General features: G+C 50.9%; 1 protein-coding gene across 11 annotated transcripts in view; it reads left to right on the forward strand.

Moving 5' to 3' along the window:
• CTIF (cap binding complex dependent translation initiation factor) overlaps positions 1-18,247 on the forward strand; it is a 327,569-nt gene that overhangs the window by 127,977 nt on the left and 181,345 nt on the right. For all 11 annotated transcript variants that reach the window (XM_054461009.2, XM_054461013.2, XM_054461010.2 and 8 more), the window contains one exon: positions 3,022-3,097. In XM_054461009.2, coding sequence (XP_054316984.1) covers positions 3,022-3,097 — 76 coding nt within the window. The remainder of the gene's footprint in view (positions 1-3,021; positions 3,098-18,247) is intronic.

Below are 18,247 nucleotides of genomic sequence, written 5' to 3' on the forward strand. Positions count from 1 at the left end.
AGGAATTCCCCTTATGCCGAGGGACTTTGTTCCTTCTGAAGCCGGAGTAACCAGCCACACCTCTGTCACCAGCTGTGGGCCTGAATTCCTCAGCCAGTCTCACTTTCTCACCAAGAGCCTCCAGATTTGCTGAGAGTCACCTGGGGTCTCCCATGGATATCTTGCTCACTAGCCAAAGCCTGTCACTCCCAGGTTCCCGGGGAGTCTGAGTGCAGTATCTGTGGCCACCTCATGGCCAGACCAGGAACTGTGTCCCCCTTAGAGTCCTGCTGCAGTGGGGACACACTCCATGTGCCAGCCACTGCAGCCTCCCTGGGATGCAGGTACCACTCAGTTGCCAAGGCTCCCTGCAGCCTGTGTTTCCATGGAGGGACAGAAATCAGAGAGGGCTGTTGCCTTGGAAACCCTGTTGGCAGCAGTGACTCAGCTGGTCTGTAGCCACCTTCAGCCCTCCAAACCTGCAGGCCTCTAGGGAGATCTGAGCCCTGATGAGGGCAGGCCTCGTGGGACAGCAGCCCTCCCTGCAGGCCTCCACCTGCCCACCCCCAGGGGCGCTGAGGTGAGAACAGAAGGCTGTGTTTGGAGTATGCTAGGCTGGTGCCCAGCGTGTGCTTGGAGCTCAGCGCACGCAGGAGAGTCCTGAGATGTGTTTTACCCACAGGAGACACTGGGGAGGTGGTGTCAGCCAAGTCCCCAAGTGCCCTCCTCCCCTATGGCCCAGGTGGGTGCAGAACACAGAAGACTACACGCAGTTGGTGCTTTCACAGGCCAGCCTGTCTGCACCAGGCAGATTGATGAGTTAAGAGATGTTTGGATGTTCCAGGCCTTTCTCCACCTGCTCACTTGTAGCCCCAGCACATCATAGTTGTGGGGACAGCCTGGGGCCGGCGGAAATTTTTCTCTTTTCCTTCATGCCTGTTATACCTTGCACACCATTCCCCACCCCAGCTCCACCATGCCCCTTGCCTACCCCTTGCACCCTGACCCTCGACATGCTCCAGCCACAGCAAACTGGCACCACACATGATCCTAACTCCAGGCCTTTGCCTGTGCCACGTCCGCCTGGGACATCCTCCCAAATTCCCTGTGCTTGGCCAGCTCACCTCTCACCTTCCTCCTACCCCTCGCCCAAGACAGTTCTAGACGCTGCTCCTTGGGGTTCCTGCATCGCTCCCTTGTCCCCGACGGGGCACTGGCTGCTGTACTGTGGGGGCTGATTATCCCGCCAGACACCAAGAGGGCCAGTTTTGTGCACTGTTTACACCTGGGTCCCAGACCCTGTCCGGACCCTGGCACAGAAGCGTTTGGTGAATGGAGAAATGAGCCATCAAATGGGGCTTGGGTTAGCCCCCTGTTCTCTTCCACCCAGGCCTTTGCTGGTGTTTGCAGCCAATTTCTCCTCCTCTGGGTTCCAGGGCGCCTCTGGCCATAGGACTTTTACGACACTGATCTCGTGCTGCCCCCTAATGGTGCTCAGGCACCCAGCCCTGTTAGAGGAGTTTAGAATTTGTTCTAAGAGCCATCCACTCTCTGAGGGCAGGAACCAAAACTGATTTTTTTTGTTGTTGTTCACAAGGCCCAAAACAGAAGAGATGCTTGGTAAATATTTAAACAATGAACTAGTTACTCTGAAATGTGAGTTTCGCATGAACTCTGCAGCTGGAAAATGACCCAACTCATGGGACATCTCTCACCATTCCTCAGTCAATACCAGTAATAATAGTAACTGACAATACTTACTATGCACCGGCCATGCTCCAGCCCCTGTTCTAAGTATTTGCCTCATTTATTTAGGCATTTTCCTAAGTATTTTCCTCCCCAGAGAGGGAGGAACTGTTATCATCTTCACTTCAATAGATGAAGTAACTAGAAGACCCAGAAATTGAGTAATTTGCATGAGGCTGGGTTGGCTCCAGAATCTATGTCCTTAATTAATCACCTTCCTGCCTCTTTGCCCAAATAACAGCGAAACAATATGAGCGGTAATGAAAGTAGTCATAGTATTAGTAATATATTTACTTCATTATTTATTTATTATAATTTTGTTATTATTACCACTATTTACCATTAAACATATGTGTGTATGTTTAAGATATATTTAATGGTAAATACAGATAATAATACATACACAAGAAATATACACACACACAAATATATAAACAAACAAGCTAAACATTATATATATATAAGCTAGACTATATATGTGTGTGTATATATGTACTGTTTACTGTGTGCTGTCACAGTTCTAAGCATCTAAGCACTCCAGATACATTAATTAATTTAATCCTCCAGCCACCTTAAGATGTTAGACACTATTATCCTCATTTAACAAATGAGGAAACTCATTTGATGAAATGAGTACAGAGAGGTTAAACAACTTGTACAGGGTCCCCAGTTGGTAAGGGATGCAGCAGGGATTCAAACCCTGGGAGTCTGGTTTCGGAATCTGCGCCCTTAAATATGCCAAAGATTCAGACCTCTGGCCAGGGAGTTGGGGCCAGCCTCTCTGGCCCGAGGGCACGCCCACTCACAGAGGATATGAAGACAAAGCACAGACTATCTGAGTGGGCTTGCTGGACTGACCCAGAGTCAAGCCAAGAAGGAAGGAAGCCCTGTTGGGTTTTCTGCTAGCCCCTGCCAGCCTGTGTGACCTTGAGAAAGTTGCTTGGTGTCTCTGTCCACTGATCTTCTGTTCAGTGTAATGGGGCAAGGTGGGTGGGCTTTGACAGGAGTTGTGATGAGTAAGGAGCTTAGCTTCTCTGCCTGGAAGGATCAAGGGGAACTCTGGTTCCTCTTCCACCTCCCTCCAGGTTGGCTGTTGCATTAGGGGAGGACCCCCACACACACAAAAACACAGCATCTCTAGGGCTGTTTCCTCTAGGTGGGACAGCTGATTCTGCAGGGCTTGAGGGTGGGCAGCACCAGGCATCTGCTAACTGTCTCTCCTCTCCTCCTGGCCGGATGGGACAGGAGGCACGAATGAGCCATCTTTCCAATGCCTTTCTGTCTTTTCTGGTCCAGGTGTGGCAAAGGGAAGCTGGAAGATGGGGATGGCATCAACCTGAATGACATCGAGAAGGTCCTTCCAGCCTGGCAGGTAGGTGCAGGGGCGGGTTCTCTAACAGCCCACCCCTCAACCCCTGCAGTCCTGATCTTCTTCCTGGGCAGGACCTAACCGAAGCACTCCTTCCGGTCCCTTGTTCCAGCAAGGGGTGTAACCGCCTGTATGGTAGTAATAGGTAGGCAGGGCTGGCTACCTGCCATTCTCCAGGGTGTCCCATTGTGATAGTGTGTGTGACAGCCTACTCAGTGATGCTGCAGGCCCTGCTGGCAGGCCTGATGTGCCCTAGAGATGAAATAGACCATGTCCTGGCAACTCAGTGAACTTGGAAGTTTTTGTCCCTTGGCCTGAAACCTCTCTGCAGGTGAAGTGTCCTGTGGTGTGTTCAGGTGGGACTGGCAGGACTGGAAGAGATCCTAATGTGGCTGGGGCTGTCTTTAGGCTTTTGAACAGTGGACTTGCCCTGCTGGTCTCCAGGTGTCTGCTATGCTTGCTCTTATTTTTATTGATTGGGCCTCTTTCCTGGAATCGGGCCAGGTTCCAGGACAAAGAGGATTCACTCAGTGAATCCAGGTCTCTAGATACTTATAGCGCTGGACTTTTGGTGGAAACAGCAGGAGTCTAGCTGCTCTCAGGAATGAGACTGGGCCTGCTGCAGGGGTGTAAAAGCAGTGGACCTTCCACAGTGACTGAGCCTGCCACTGCCAGTGACCATGACCTACCACTGCACTCCACTGTGCCACCCTTCCCTTCTCTCCTGATTCTTCTGTTGCTATTTTACCTATATCCGTTCATCTCTTCCTGGTGCCTTTATCATTTTGTTTCTTCCCTGTTCATGCCTTGGGCCTATCAATGAGAGACAATAGAGCATACAGTTAAGACCTCATCTATTTGATTGTGATGTGCCTTGGTGTGGTGGTTTTCTTCATGTTTCTCCCACTTGGGATTTATTGAGTTTCTTGGATCTGTAGGTTTATAGTTTCATCAAATTTGGAAAATTTTCAGCCACTATTCCTCCTACTTTCCCTCAACCCTCGGCTTCCAATTGTATGTATTCTATGCTTCTTCATCTTTTCCCGTGGCTCACCAAAGCTCTGCCTGGTTTTTTAAAGTCTTGCTTTACTCTCTGTGTTTCATTTTGGATAGTTTTTATTGCTATGTCTTCAAGTTCACTAATCTTTTATTCCAGTGTCAAATCTACTGTTAATCCCATTCAGTATATTTTTCATTTCAGATATTGTAGTTTTTATCTCTCGAAGGTCATTGTGGGCTTTTTTAAATAAATATATATATATATATATATCTCTTCCTTTCCTCATGCTTTCTTTTCTGGAGTATATAGAACCTATTCCCAATAGCTGTTTTAAGTCCTTCTCTACTAATTCTGTCATCCATATAATCTCTGAGTCTATTTCTATTCATTGATTTTTCTCTTGGTTATGGGCCATACCTTTCTTTACATGCTTGGTAATTTGATGTTAAATGTCCTATGTTAGAACCTTTACATTATTGAGTGCTATTTTTTTTTGTATCCCTTTAAATATTTTGGGTTTTGTTCTGGATCACAGTTAAGTTACATAAAAACAGTTTGATCCTTTCAAGACTTGCTTTCAGGCTTTGTTAGGGTGGGAAGACTTTAGCGTAGGGCAAATTTTGCTCCACTGCTGAATCAATACCCTTCTGAGATTGCCACCCAATGCTCTGTGTATCAGGAGGTGTTTCCCCCCTGGCTGGAGAAACACAAACTATTTTCAGCCCTATGTTATCTCAGTGGATTGTTCTATCTATTCCTTGCCTCAGAAGTTTCCTTACACATGGACAAATTAATACTCAGCCAAAGACTTGAGAGGCTAAGATTTCTGGATTTCTCTCTGTATGTTGATTTCTCCTTTCTAGTACTCTGCCTTGCAAATCAAATTGTCTTGGACTCTGTGGATTTTGAACCCTGTCATCTTAGCTCATTGAGACCACTGGGCCCTGGACTGCCCTCCCTGTGTTGCAGACTGGAAACTTTCCAGGCAATGAACCGGGGCACACATAGAGGTCACCTCATTACAAAGAGAAATACGATGACTTTATTGTGGAGAAACCTGGCAGGCCCCAACATGACCAGGTGATCAAGGGAATATCATTAGTGATGGGATGGGTGGACACTGTGTCCCCCTGATGTGCCACACAGAAAACCCAACATCATTTCTTGGGTTTTCCTTCCAAGAAAGCACAGCCTGAGTCTGGTTGTTTGGAAATCAGTATAAGGACCACTCTCTATAACTGCTTGGACACAAAAGACAGGGAAAGACTGAGGAAGTCTTCCAGATTGTAGGAGACTGAAGAGGCAAATGACTAAATACAACTTGTGTTCCTTGCTGAAATCCTGGACCAGAAGGAAATCCTAACCTTGCTGAGACAGTTGCAGAATGTGATTAGGTCTGTGGGTGGGACAGTAGTGTTGCTTTGATGTCAGTTTCCTGACTTGGAGGCAGTGTTGGTCATGTGGGTGAGTGTGCTTGACTTTGAGAAATACATACTATGATGTTTGAGGGATATGGGCCTGGTGTCTGCAGCGTCTCCTCAAATGGTTTAGAAAGAGATTGATGGTAATAGTATGTAGACACAGAGGGAGAGAAAGGGCAAACATGCGGAGGTGTTACCAGTTGGGGAATCTGAGTGAGGAGGACGTGAATGTTCTTTGTACAGTTCTTGCACTTTCCTATAAATTTGACAGGAAAAAGAATCAATCAGTAGGGCCGAGGCTGTGATGTATAAGTCACAGGAAGAGTATCAGCTCATGAAACACCCCTTGAGCTGGATCTATATTAAATTATCACTGCTAATGGAAAGCCAGCCTTGACGCAAGAGAAAAAAGGGTAAGGTACTCGAAGTGACCACCTTATCACTCCATTTCTAAATGCCAAGAGCATTCATCATTGATAGAAGAAGTACATTTGAGAGACCCCGATCTAGGTGAGAAACCAGATGCCCCCTGCCCTAGGTGGGGTGTTGACCACTCTGTACCCTTTGAGCCAGAAGCTTGGGAGTCATGGCTGGAAAAGTAACAGATCTGACACTTTGTGTTGTTTGGTGACTGTTTCCTCACTCCTTTAGGGTACAAAATGGAGGACCTTTGGTTCCTGCTCAGAAGAGAAAGGAGAGCTGGGCTGCTGGCTGGGTGGGAGGTTGGCGGTCAAGGGCTTGGTGTCTGGACCCAGGCATAGTCCCCATGGAATCCCAGCCCTGCCACTGACTAGCCCAGGAGTCTTGGGCTAGTTGCTTACTCTCACTCTGCCTCAGTTTCCTCCTCTGTAAGATGAGAGAAATAACCATATCTACTTTATGGGGCATCTGGGAAGATCAAGCACATTCATTCATTTGAGGCGCTGAGGGTGATGCCCAGCGCACAGTGGGTGCTGTGTTGGTCTCTGCTGTAATTATTCCTGGGACTCAACACTGCCAGTCAAGCCCCACCTTCTGAGGGTGGACCAGGCTATGGGGGGCCCCGTCTGTTAAGAAGAGGGAGGAGGGGGTGATTTCCTGCTCCTACCCCCAGGTGAGTTGTTTCTTGGTGAAGAGGGCATTTCTGCTGGGCAAAAGCTCGGACGATGAACCTTGGCTCATAGGTTACCAAGGCCCTGGTTGATTCTTCTCCTATGTGGCCTGCCAGGCACTGGAGACAGATTGGACTAGAGGTCAGAAGAATCCACTTCTGGACGTCTGCCAGAGCCATGTGTGTGACCTCTCCTCTGTGGGCCTCAGTTTACTCATCAGCATAATGACACAGTTGTATTAGATCAGAGGTTTGCAAACTGTGAAGCCCTCAGGGTTCTCCTGGGGTGCCCCTGGGTGCTACTGGGGGGAGTGGGGAGGTGGAAGCAGCCAGCTCCAAGGGCCCCCACTTGGGCCCGCCCAGAACTGTTTGGCCGGTGCCTCTAAATCAGGATTCTAACGTGGTTTCATGTGGAGAAACAGTTCTACTACTAAACAAATTTTGAACATCAGACCAAGGTCCTCTGAGGTTTCACATTCTAGAGTTTTCTCTTTTTTCTCAAGGGACGGTGAATCAGTGAGAATTCTGGGCTCTCCAGGGCCCACATGTGATGCTAAGCTCTTAGGGGCGGCTGGTAGTGGAGGCCTTCACCCACCATCTCCACCATCAGGCTGGAGCACAAGGGCTTGGATATTCGTGTGCGCGCACACACACTCATTACACACCATCTGTCACACGCATGTACACACACACACGTACACACACCACACACATCAAACATACACATTACATATCACACACCTACACATACACACTGCACATACCACACACCACACATGTACATACACATCACACACATCCCTTCACACCCTACGCACACATACATATACTACACATGCACACACATACGTCACACACATATACACCCATATACACACAGCACACACACACACACCCCCCACACGTTTCCATGACACACACTTTGGATGTGCTTTGCCCTCAGTGAACTATCAGCAGATGAATCTGAGGCCAGGGTGCTGGAGCTCAGCTGCATGTCGGAACTGCCTGGGAAGCGCTGAAATCTACACTGTCTGCCCACAGTGTTCCTCATTTACTGTTGTGTAACAAATTGCTCAAAACTTAGTGGCTTAAAACAACAAAGAGTTATGATCCACACACTTTCTGGGAGCAGCTTAGCTGGTGGTTCAGGCTCAAGTCAAGGTCTCTCATGAGTTTGCAGTCAAGCTGATGACCAGGGATGCCGCCGTCAGAAGGCACACCTGGGCTGGAAGACCCCCGTCCTGTGTCTGAAGGCAGGAGGCTTCAGTTCCTCCCTGGCTGGGGCCAGGAGGCCTGGGTTCCTCCCTGGCTTCCTTGCCACGAGATCTGCATAAGCTGCTTGAATGCCCTCAGAATATGGCAGCTGTCTTTCCCCAAAGCAAGTGGTGACGGGGGAAGAGAGAGAGGACTCCATCGCAGAAGTCACACTCATTTATAGCCTGATCTCAGAAGTGACAGAGCTTCACGCTGCCATTTGCTGTGTCATTTGCACAGACCAACCCTGGGACAATATGGGAAGGGCCTATACAGAGGTGCAGATCCCCGAAGGCAGGAGTCATGGGGGGCTCCTGGAGGCTGGAGAACACCCTCACTGAATCACACCCAGGAATCCATTTCTTTCTTTCTTTTTTTTGAGTCAGAGTCTCTCTCTGGTACCCAGGCTGGAGTGCAGTGGCACAATCTTGAATCATTGCAACCTCCACCTCCCAGGTACAAGCGATTCTCATGCCTCAGCCTCCCAAGTAGCTGTGCCACAGGTGCCCACCACCACGCCCAGCTAATTTTTGTATTTTCAGTAGAGATGGTGTTTCACCATCTTGGCTAGGCTGGTCTCGAACTCCTGACCTCAAGTGATCTGCCCACCTCAGCCTCCCAAAGTGTTGGGATTACAGGCATGAGCCACTGTGTCCAGCTAGAATCTGCATTTTTAAAGCATTGTAGGAAATTCTGATTATCAGCAAGAGTTGAAAACTTAAAGTCCTGGCTGATAATGCTCCTGGCTTGACTGCTCCTTGGAGTATCTGCAATTCACATGGGTACCCTTAGAACAAGGTAGACAGGCTTCTTGATCCCCAAACACAGACTTCTGGTGTTTGAGGAATTTGCAGTCCCATGAGAGCACAATGGGATGACTTATCTGAGTTTTCCTAGTGTTCTTCAAAGCCCCTCATAAATAGGGCTGGCTGGTTCACTTGTCTGGCCTTGGGTCCTGAGGGTCAGCTGGCATAGCTATTAGCATATATGGTGGGGACAACTCTTAGTAGTATGGACGTGTCCAATACAATGTGGGATATTTAAGACTCCTGGCCTCTACCGCTGAATGGCAGTCACTGGAGAGGGGCAGGCATAGTGACCAACAAAAACATTCTCCTACTTCCAGATTCACCTAGGAGATATTGTGCATCCAGCTGAAGACCCCCAAATGGGAGGGAAAGCCCACCTCTAGCCTGAGGACCTCCAACCCTCCTGTGGGAGTCTTGAGCCTATACAGAGATAGGCGGGCTTCCTAGAGACTTTCTTAGACAAAAATCAGGGCTGGCCTCCCCTCCCCACCCGGAGGCAAGAAGGAAAGAGGGTGACAAAGGGAGGTTGGCCTGAAGCCCGTTGCCTGTCTGCCCTCCACTTCTGCACCCCAAAAGAATAGGGGCATAAAGATCCCACCAGCTGTGTCCCCAGCATCTTCTCAACCCACAGAGGCCCAGACCCCCATCTCCAGCCCCTTCTGTCACTGTTTGGACTCCTTAGCAGGCAGGAGGCTTTGTGATGTTCTCAGCACCCTTGGCCAGCCTCTGTCCTGGGCTCCCCCTGCCATCTTGTGGCCCTGTCAGTCCCTCCCCCGATCTGTTCTGATCTTCCATCTCTCCTTGCTTTCTCACCGGCAGGCGGTTTCCTCTGCCTAAAATCTCACTCACCCCTTCTCTGCCTGTCCTTTTTCTGGCTCAGGACACCTCCCCTGATGCCCTCTCAGATGCACAGGATGGAGTCCAGCATCCATCTGCCATTTCCCCAGAGCCCCTGCCCCCATCTCTGTGGCATGGCTCTCACCACGTTGCACCTGCTTATGTAACTGCCAGACTCCCTTCGTGGACTCTGGGCTGCCTGAGGGCTGGGCCATTTCCTTCAGCCTCATAGCCCCAGCACCAGGTTCTCTAGAGTGAATGCTGCTGAAGAACCTCCTTTCTAGATATGCTGTTGTGTTGTCTAGAGTGTACAAGAAAGGCAGGATTTGTGTCTGTCTTGACACTCAGTCGTCCCTCTGCCTCCGAGTTTCTCCCACCACTTCCCAGCAGAAATTCAGCATGAACCTGGTTATGCTCTTCTTGGTGTGATTTCTGAGACACATTTTTTTGTTGTCGTTGTTAAAGAAAACAGGATTTTTCCATCATCTCCTGTATTAGGACACTATAGGCTATGGCATAATACTAAACAAACCCCACATCTCAGTGGCATCACACACAGAATTGTATTTCTAACTTTCTGAAATTCTGCTGAGGGTCCAGCTGGTCTCCAGGGCAGCTCCTTGGGGACTCCAGGGTCCATTTGGATTGTGTTCTGTGGCCCTGCCATCTCAATCCATGGTATCCAAGTGGCCCTGACAGGGGCAAAGAGAGCTGGAGGGTCGTGTTCTAGGTCAAGCTTGGCCAACCTGTGGCCCAGGATGGCTTTGAATATGGCCCAAAACAAATTTGTAAACTTTCTTAAAACATTATGAGGCATCTTACAATTTTTTGTTTTAGCTCATCAGCTATCATTAGTGTATGTTATGTGTGGCCCAAGATAATTCTTTCGGTGTGGCCCAGGGAAGCCAAAAGATTGGACACCCCTGCTCTAGGTCTTAAATGCTTTGGCCCAGAAATATCAGCTCCACTCAGAGCCCATTGGACAGAACTAGTCACATGCCCCTGCCCCAACTGCAAGGGCTGACACTTCTGCAGGGGAGCGGGAAGAAGGGGAGCACATGGCTGTTCTGTAAGCCGCAAGTGCCTCTGCCAAATCTTCCTCTTTCCTTCACTTGCTCACTTAACTCATCTTCATGGACAAGTGCTCTGCCCTAGCCTTTTAGAGAGAGAGAATTGATCACATAAGATACAGTTCCCCACGAGAGGCACAGCCTAGTAGAGGAAATGAGACATGCACAGATTACCACATGTATTCAAAGCTGCAAATGACCGAGCAAGTGCTGGTGCCTTGCCCAGGTCACAGTCCCTGAAGGGCAAAGTCTGGGTCCTCTCCCAGCACACCCCACCTTCCTCCCCTGTGCTGCTGCAGCTCCTGCAGTCTGGGCCATGAATGTGTGGCTGAGTACAAAGCAGAGGGCCCCATGGGCTCCAACACTGAATGCCTGTTGATCTCCTCGGAGCCCTAGCTTATCTCTCAGTGGGTCACACACAGAGCGCATGCCACAATGAGTGGTCTTAGGAGGTGATGCCTCCTCTGGGGGTCAGATGCTGACACCTAGGCGTCTGGCCAAGCTCCTCTCCAGCCAAAGCCAAGGCCCCTATTCCTGGTGACCCCATCTGGCTGTGTTTCCACAACTGGCAATGAATCCAGGGGTGAGTCTCACTGCAGTGCTGACCTCAGGGAGCTTCATCTCTGGGGCTGCTGGACTCAGGCCCTTGGAGCCCCCACAAGGATGTGGGGCAACAGGGTAGACAGTAGGTGTCTGTGTCCAGGGCTCACCCTATACCTCTGTGAACCCCTGCTGCCAGGAATAGTTCTGTACTCTGAAAAGGCATTTAGTGAGCTAGTTAAGTAAAGGTCTATTGGTGGTGTTAACTGTCCCCAAGGTCTTCCTTCCCACACTGGTGGCTGGAGGGAAAGGAGCAGGTACGCTGGGATAAGAGCTAGCCAATAGCCAGGTTTTATGGCATCCACACCAAGGCATGACATGCCATACCATGGCAGCCTCAGGCCAGTTGAGACTGACATTGCTCTCTAAGAACACCGATGGAGCGGCGGGGGGTCGGCGGGGGTGGGAGATGGGGGACAGCAGAAGGCTCTGAGTACAGGGCCATGGATTCAGGGTTCAGTCATGGTTCTGAGCGTTGAAGCCATAGGGCAGGGCAGACACTGAGATACACACTTGGGCTCAGACTGCAGTTCTAGGGCACCCCCAAATTTCATCCACAAGGCTGGTGTCCTGGTGGCATTTTTGGCGTCTCTATCACAGGAGTGGAGGGGTTGGCCAGGCTACCACTCTGTCAGTGATGTGGGCAGCCCAGGCCCATCATTAACAGTCCTGCTCTGAGTGTGGCCCCAGTGTTGAGGACTGCTGGAGTTGAGGCCTCGCCAGGATCAGTGGCTGTATGGCGGTGTACTCCCACTAGAGGGCACCAGCGCACCGCTCTGCAGGCTCCAGCCTGGCGCTTGCTGTGGGAAGTCCCCTGGTCCCAGCGCCAGCAGCCAAAGGCGTCTTCACCAGCCATGCCCCCTGGTCAGCGCTGCACATGCACACTGTCCTGAAAATGACCCCACACAATGCTCAGGCCCTTCCTCCCTGCAGCAAGGGGGAGGATGGGGAGGTGCAAGAGGCAGCCACACTAAGGTGTAGGGAAGCTCCTGTTGGGCCATGTGTCCCCTGCTAGGCCAAGGCATGACATTCCTCCAGAGGGTCCGCCCCTCCCCTGGGACCCCTGGGAACACACTGCTTCCAGGAGGGCAGCAGCACGGGGCTGCAGGGGGACCCCCACTGGGGTGGGGCTGGGGGAGTTACAAAGTGTTGGCTTCCGCCCTTGGAAGGATGGGGGCTGGCTAAGTGGGGAGATGGAGCTGCATAATGTATAATCCATAGTCTAAACCGAGTTAATTTACTAAGTTCTGAATTAACTTGACTAAGCTCCAAGTTAACTTGACCAAGTTCCATGTGAAGGCAAGGGATGAAATCCAAATTGCATATCCTTCACCTCATCTCTGGTCGGAGACCACCCCCCGGCACCCCCTCCCCCAGGACCCCTTTACCCTGAGGTGTAACTTGGGGAGCAATTTCTCCATGTGTGTGAACTCGGCGTGACCAGTGTGAGAAAGACGGTCTAACGGGCATGTTGTCCCTGTGCCCTAGATGGCCCCTAGGTGAGCATTAGTTTTCCTCAGGTTCCCGGGCACAGGGCCCTCGGCACCCTGAGGAAATGCCACCTCCTTATCCCACACACTGGCCTGGTGCTTTTGTGTCATATACAATACCCCATTGAAAGACATTGTTTGTTGAATTATCCAGTGTCCTGCCCAGGGCTTTCTATCAGGACATATTTTGGTCATTATCCTTGAATTCTCCCAGACAAACATTATGTCTGCTGTCTTTGGTCTGACAATAGGAACTACATAACCCACTGACTTCTCGTTTTGCCTTTCTGTTAGGAAATTTTGAAAACAAATTCTGTGTCTGTTGGCCGTTAATCATTAGATGGCTCCAACCTAGCAAGGCCGGCTCCCCTGCCCCCACATTGCTGCCTTGTCCAGAGCGTGTGACTCGGGGGCCCTTTGCTGTGAAAGGGGCTTAGTGCCCACACAACAGTGGACGCCACCTGGTCAAGTGGGATTTCTGGCCTTAGGGATTTGCCCAAAGCATTCTCCACTGAGGGTCCTCAGAAGGCCCAGGGAAGGAAAGTGGCTTTCTGGCCTCCTGAGCCTGTGTGTAAGTCCAGCCTTCCCACGGGAGACGGCTAAAGGAAGGGACAGTGAGAGTTGGGGTCAAAAGGATTAATACCTCGTTCTTCTGCTTGGCCCCAGATGATAACAGAGAGATTCCCCCCCCCACCCCAACTCTCTAAAGAATCTGAGGGACAAATGAGCTTTCAAAATGAAAATCACGGCCCCATGAAATGACACCCAGGTGTCCCTCACTCCTGGAGGAGTGAAAATGGTGGCCGATAAGGAATGGCTTGGCAGCCCCAGCAGGTGGCGCTGCTGCTATTTAGTAATGGGGTTCCCGGGCGGGAGGCCGGGCCGCGGCTGGGGCTGCCCCACACTGGGGTTGAAGCCGCTGTAGCCGGGTTCCCAGCCCTCCAGATGGGAAGGAGTAACTTTATTGTTCCCTAGGGCTGTGTTAGCTGTTGCCAAGTCTTCTGGAAACTTCTAGGACATGCTAACTCACAGGCGTAAGGATTAGTAAAGTGCCCTGAGACACCCAGGAACAGAGTCATGAAAACCATGCCCCACCTCGCCTCCCCAGGCCCTGTGCAGCGGCGAGTGTTGCTCCATGTCACCCGTGGTCCCACGGAGGTGAGGTCTGACCTTATTCACCCAGGCCACCATTACAGATCAGGCATCTCTCTGTGTCCCAGGCATTGTCTTATAGCCATTATGGACTGAGTTTAAGTGCAGGGGCTGGTACCTGTCCCATAGACGGGGACATGGTATTCTCCTAATGTCCCCTTAGTGAGAATTCAACAAGGAGCATAACATAGCAACAGTAACACTAGTGAACATTCACAGAGTGCTTTCCATGTTCCAGGAACTGAGAAGGTCCTCGCTTTTCCTAATCTTACCCTCACGTTGTCCCATGGAGAACATACTGTTATTGACCTCACTTTACAGACCGATGTCTTTGGTCATATGTAACCTTCTCAGTAAGGGCTTGTGAACACTCCCTATGCCCCCTCATCACTTGAGAATTGTCACTCGATTCTTCCCCACAGCGCCTGTCGCATGTTCGCTTTATTTCTTTTGCATCAGTATTCTCCCAGTGGAGTGTATGTTCCCCTGGGGCACATCTAGGGGCTCATTAAATATGGGTTGAGTGACTTGCTCCTGCCCCAGAGGGACTCCCATCCAGCACCTTAGTCCAGAACTTGTGCCTCCACCACAGAGGCTACCATGACTTGAGTGCTGTCTGAGCTGCGGGCTGCATATACTATCTCTGAAGTCTCACAAGTACCCTGGGAAATGTTTATTCTATTATTATTTCACAGATTGGAGAACTGAACTCAAATACCTTGCCTCAAATCACACAGCTGGGAGAACGGGGATTGGAATCCAGGCAGCCTGATTCCTCTGGTACCTCTTTCTAAGGAGGGATGATGAGGAGGAAGAGGTGCTGGAAAAACATTTTCTAATTCCAGGAGACGGTAGTCACGTACAGCAAGTTAGGGGTGAATGTCATTTCCTTAATAAGCAAGAACAAGAAAGTGGATATCTCTGTTTTTCTCTCTACTGCTAAAGGCAATAAAAATGGAAAGAAAAAAAGAGAAAAGCCTCTACTGACAGCTTTGAAAGAGAAATATTTTTTTCTTCTTTTTTAATCAGGCAGGTTTGTAGTGGCCTCCCCCATCCCTGCTGCCCCAAGACACTGTAGCAGCCATCAAGGAGGGGGTCTTACAAACGAGAGCCCCTTTCCCTCCCCAGCCACCTCCCCACCCCCAAGTGCTTCCTCCCTCAGGACAAAAATAGGCGCCCATACAATAAATGGGGCCAGAAGTTCTCCAATCCGTGGTTTCCTGTCTGAGGCCTCCAGGTAGCAGGTCCACTGGGAAGGGGCAGCGTGCTCTGTGAGGCGAGCTTATTTTTATTTTTTGTTATTTGTGAGTCTTTTTTTTTTTTTTCTAAAAAGAACTGATTATTCTGGAGGTGAAGACTTTTGTTGGTGACAACTGGGAAAGTTCCTCGGGAAGAGGCCACTGGCTGCGTCTAGATGGAGTTTCCACGCGGGCCTCCTCCTGCTCACTCCATGCGGGGCGGAAGGCAGGGAGCTGGGACTGTGGGCAGCGAGTACTTTCAGGGCTGTGTGGGGCAGACTTCAAGGGGCCTGGGCAAGTCTGCCCACCCTATAGGACCACCTCAATGATCCAGGCCACGGCTAGGATTTTATGGATTGGCAAACTGGTCCACAGACCAAGTCCAGCTCTCCAGCCTGTTTTTGTAAATAAAGTTTTATCAGAACGCAGCCACACGCATTCACTGGCTTCCTGTCTGTGGCTGCATTTGTGCTGCGGCCACTTGCCGCGTGGACCCTATCGCCGGCAAAGCCTAAAATATTTACTATCTGGCTTTTTACCAAAAAAGTTTGCCAAACACTGATCTAGAATATAAACAGAAAAAAAAAGAAACCCCTGAGAGTTAAAACAGGTGGCAGAAATCCTAAAGCTCACTCACTAGTCATCCAAGAGCCCTTCCGCTTCGCACACAGAACATTGTGTAATTCACCCAAAATAATTTTCTTCCAGCTTCCGTTTCTTCTGCTGTGAAGTTGGGGGTCATATACCTGTTCAACTTATGTTGCAAAGCTGTGCTAAGAGTCAAAATACAATAAACCAGTTCATATAATGACAGGGATTTTTGAACTTGAAAAACACTCTGCAGATGTGGCCTCATGAAGTGGTAGTCACATCTGGAAGCAGGCAGAGAACTGGCAAGCTTGGCAGATAAGAACTGCGCTTGGAGATGGTCCAACAGCTTCCTTCTGTGGGTTTCTTGGTGGTTGGGAGATGGAGGGCAGGGACTGTTGGCTTTCCCCAGCTCCTCCTGAGACTGAGACCTAAAGGGTGACTGTCTTCCTGCCCTTGACCTTAGACAGAAAAGATTGTTGGGGGAGTCTTCTGCTCACCCATTTCTCTTTCCTCTTATGTCCTTCCCTCTTTCTTGCTCAAATCTTCCCCCCTTTCATAGCCCTGTTCCAATTTCACCACCTGCATGAAACTATTCTGGATAAATCAGACATCAGCCCACAGAGGTTTCTTGGGTCTTTTGGGGCTCTTGATTCTAGGCCAGTTTTGAGGTTTTCCCCTTTTTTATGCCCCTCCATGCATTTGTGCCTCCTGGAGGAGGTAGACCTGGAACTGGGCCTTGGGGGGTGGCCTGGGAGGGGAGGGGGACCTATGGGGAGAAAGAGAATTACGGTCAGGAGAAAAGGAGGCTGTTGAGAGTGGGCGAGTCCAGGAGTCCTCGAGAGGGGAGACTGTACGTAGGGAGAGCAGTTGGGGGTGGCCCTGGAGGCCCTGGGACCTGACCAAATAGGGACTCAGCCGAATGCTCTCCAGCAAGGAAATGCAGGATGGAAGGAGGATTTAGAAGCCGCAGGACAGGACCTGACTGAGCCTATGCCCTCCTCCTGGAGACCAAGAGGGAGTTCCCAGGATCTCCCTCCAGGGGCCAGGGAAGAAGTTTTGTTATTTGTTAGGGACAAAGGCTAGAGCCCTTTAAAAGTAGGACTTGTCCCCAGTGGAGAGGTCATCTGTCCATGCCCTACTTTGGGCCAGACCATATCCAGAATCCCTTGCTGAGTATCAGAGGGCTTAATCCTTCAGGGAGTAGGGCCTTGAGGCCAGCATGGGACAGGGAGCTGGGACAGTAGGCTCAAAGAAGGCCAGATTGAGGACAGCCTTCCTCAAGGTCTCAGCTGGGCCAAGGCCATCACACAGACAAAGAGCTGTTGGCCCAGCCCTGCTGGAGGAATGAGTTCAGGGTTGAGAAGAGGCCAGCAGGGGTGCCCAGTACACAGTGAGCAGGCCCCAGGCTGGCCTGAGTGGCCTTGTCGACGGATGCCCAGAGGCAGACCCACACTGCACACGTCCACCTGCTTTGATGAATGGGGCCACACGGCCCGCAGCCTTGCCGTCCCTGTCCTTCAGCAGTTTCCAGGGGCTGGTTTAATCCTCCCACTCCCTGAGCCAATTTGGCGATGCCCTTGATGACTTGGGCCAGGCCTGGTTGATTGAGATTGCTTGCCGGTTCAGCATCTTCCCTCCCCTGTCCTTTGTGGAAGGAGTTGCCGGGGCTGGGGGGAAGAGGAAGGTGTCGCCAAGGGTGTGAAGCATCCATTATTCCTTTATTAGCCAATGTGCCATTTCTGGTCTCATTCTCCTTTCTGGCAGCGGTGAGTTTAGGGGCGGAGAAGCCCAGTTATTTTAGTTTACCCCTGCTTCTGTCACTGGGAGCAGTGGTGGTGGAGGGGGCGGGGACGGACAGGGCTACGTGCTCTCCAGCAGGCATTTGTGAATGGGCCTCGGCTCCCAGGCTGACCCACAGGCAGGCGCCACCCCCCCCCAGGACACACTGACTCTCACTGGCTGGACGGCGTTTTTCCAGCATTGCAGTGGCCAGGCAGGAGGAAGCTTTCTTCTGGCCCAAGAACAATACCAGGGTCAGCCCAGGGACCTCCCTCCTACACCCTCTTCCTTCCATTGTGAGCTGCTGCACAATCCCAGGCCCCTCTGCTCTGCACAGCCAGGGGAGCTGGGGGGCCAGGCCCAGGAGAGATTCACAGTGTGTGTGACACCATCAGTTGCTTGCCTCCACTTCCCAGGCTGGGCCAGGGATCTGGAGGCAGCCGATGGCCAAACAGACCAAGTGAGTGAGTGGCCATTGGGTCCCTGTCCTTTGCAAGGGGCTACCTCCAGAGTGGGGCCCCCAGCTGGATGCTACCACTCTTTCCCTCCTTTCCCCGTTGGCTCATAGCCTGCCAGGGCTGGAAAAGACCCCGAACTCCCACCAACAACCCCATTACACAGATGAGGAAACTGAGAGACCCAGAAAGGCAAAAGATGTACCAAACTTCTCATTGCCCTGCTTAAAAATCCTTCACTGATGCTCAGGGCCTATGAAAAACCCTGGACTTTCCTTTAGCCCAGGGCCTGCTGGCACCCCTGGCTTCTTTCCTGTGACTCCGAGTCTGTCTGTTCTCTCAACTTGGTGACTGATTGCCAAGCCCC

Source organism: Pongo pygmaeus, chromosome 17 (assembly GCF_028885625.2).
Source record: "Pongo pygmaeus isolate AG05252 chromosome 17, NHGRI_mPonPyg2-v2.0_pri, whole genome shotgun sequence".
Taxonomy (NCBI): domain Eukaryota; kingdom Metazoa; phylum Chordata; class Mammalia; order Primates; family Hominidae; genus Pongo; species Pongo pygmaeus.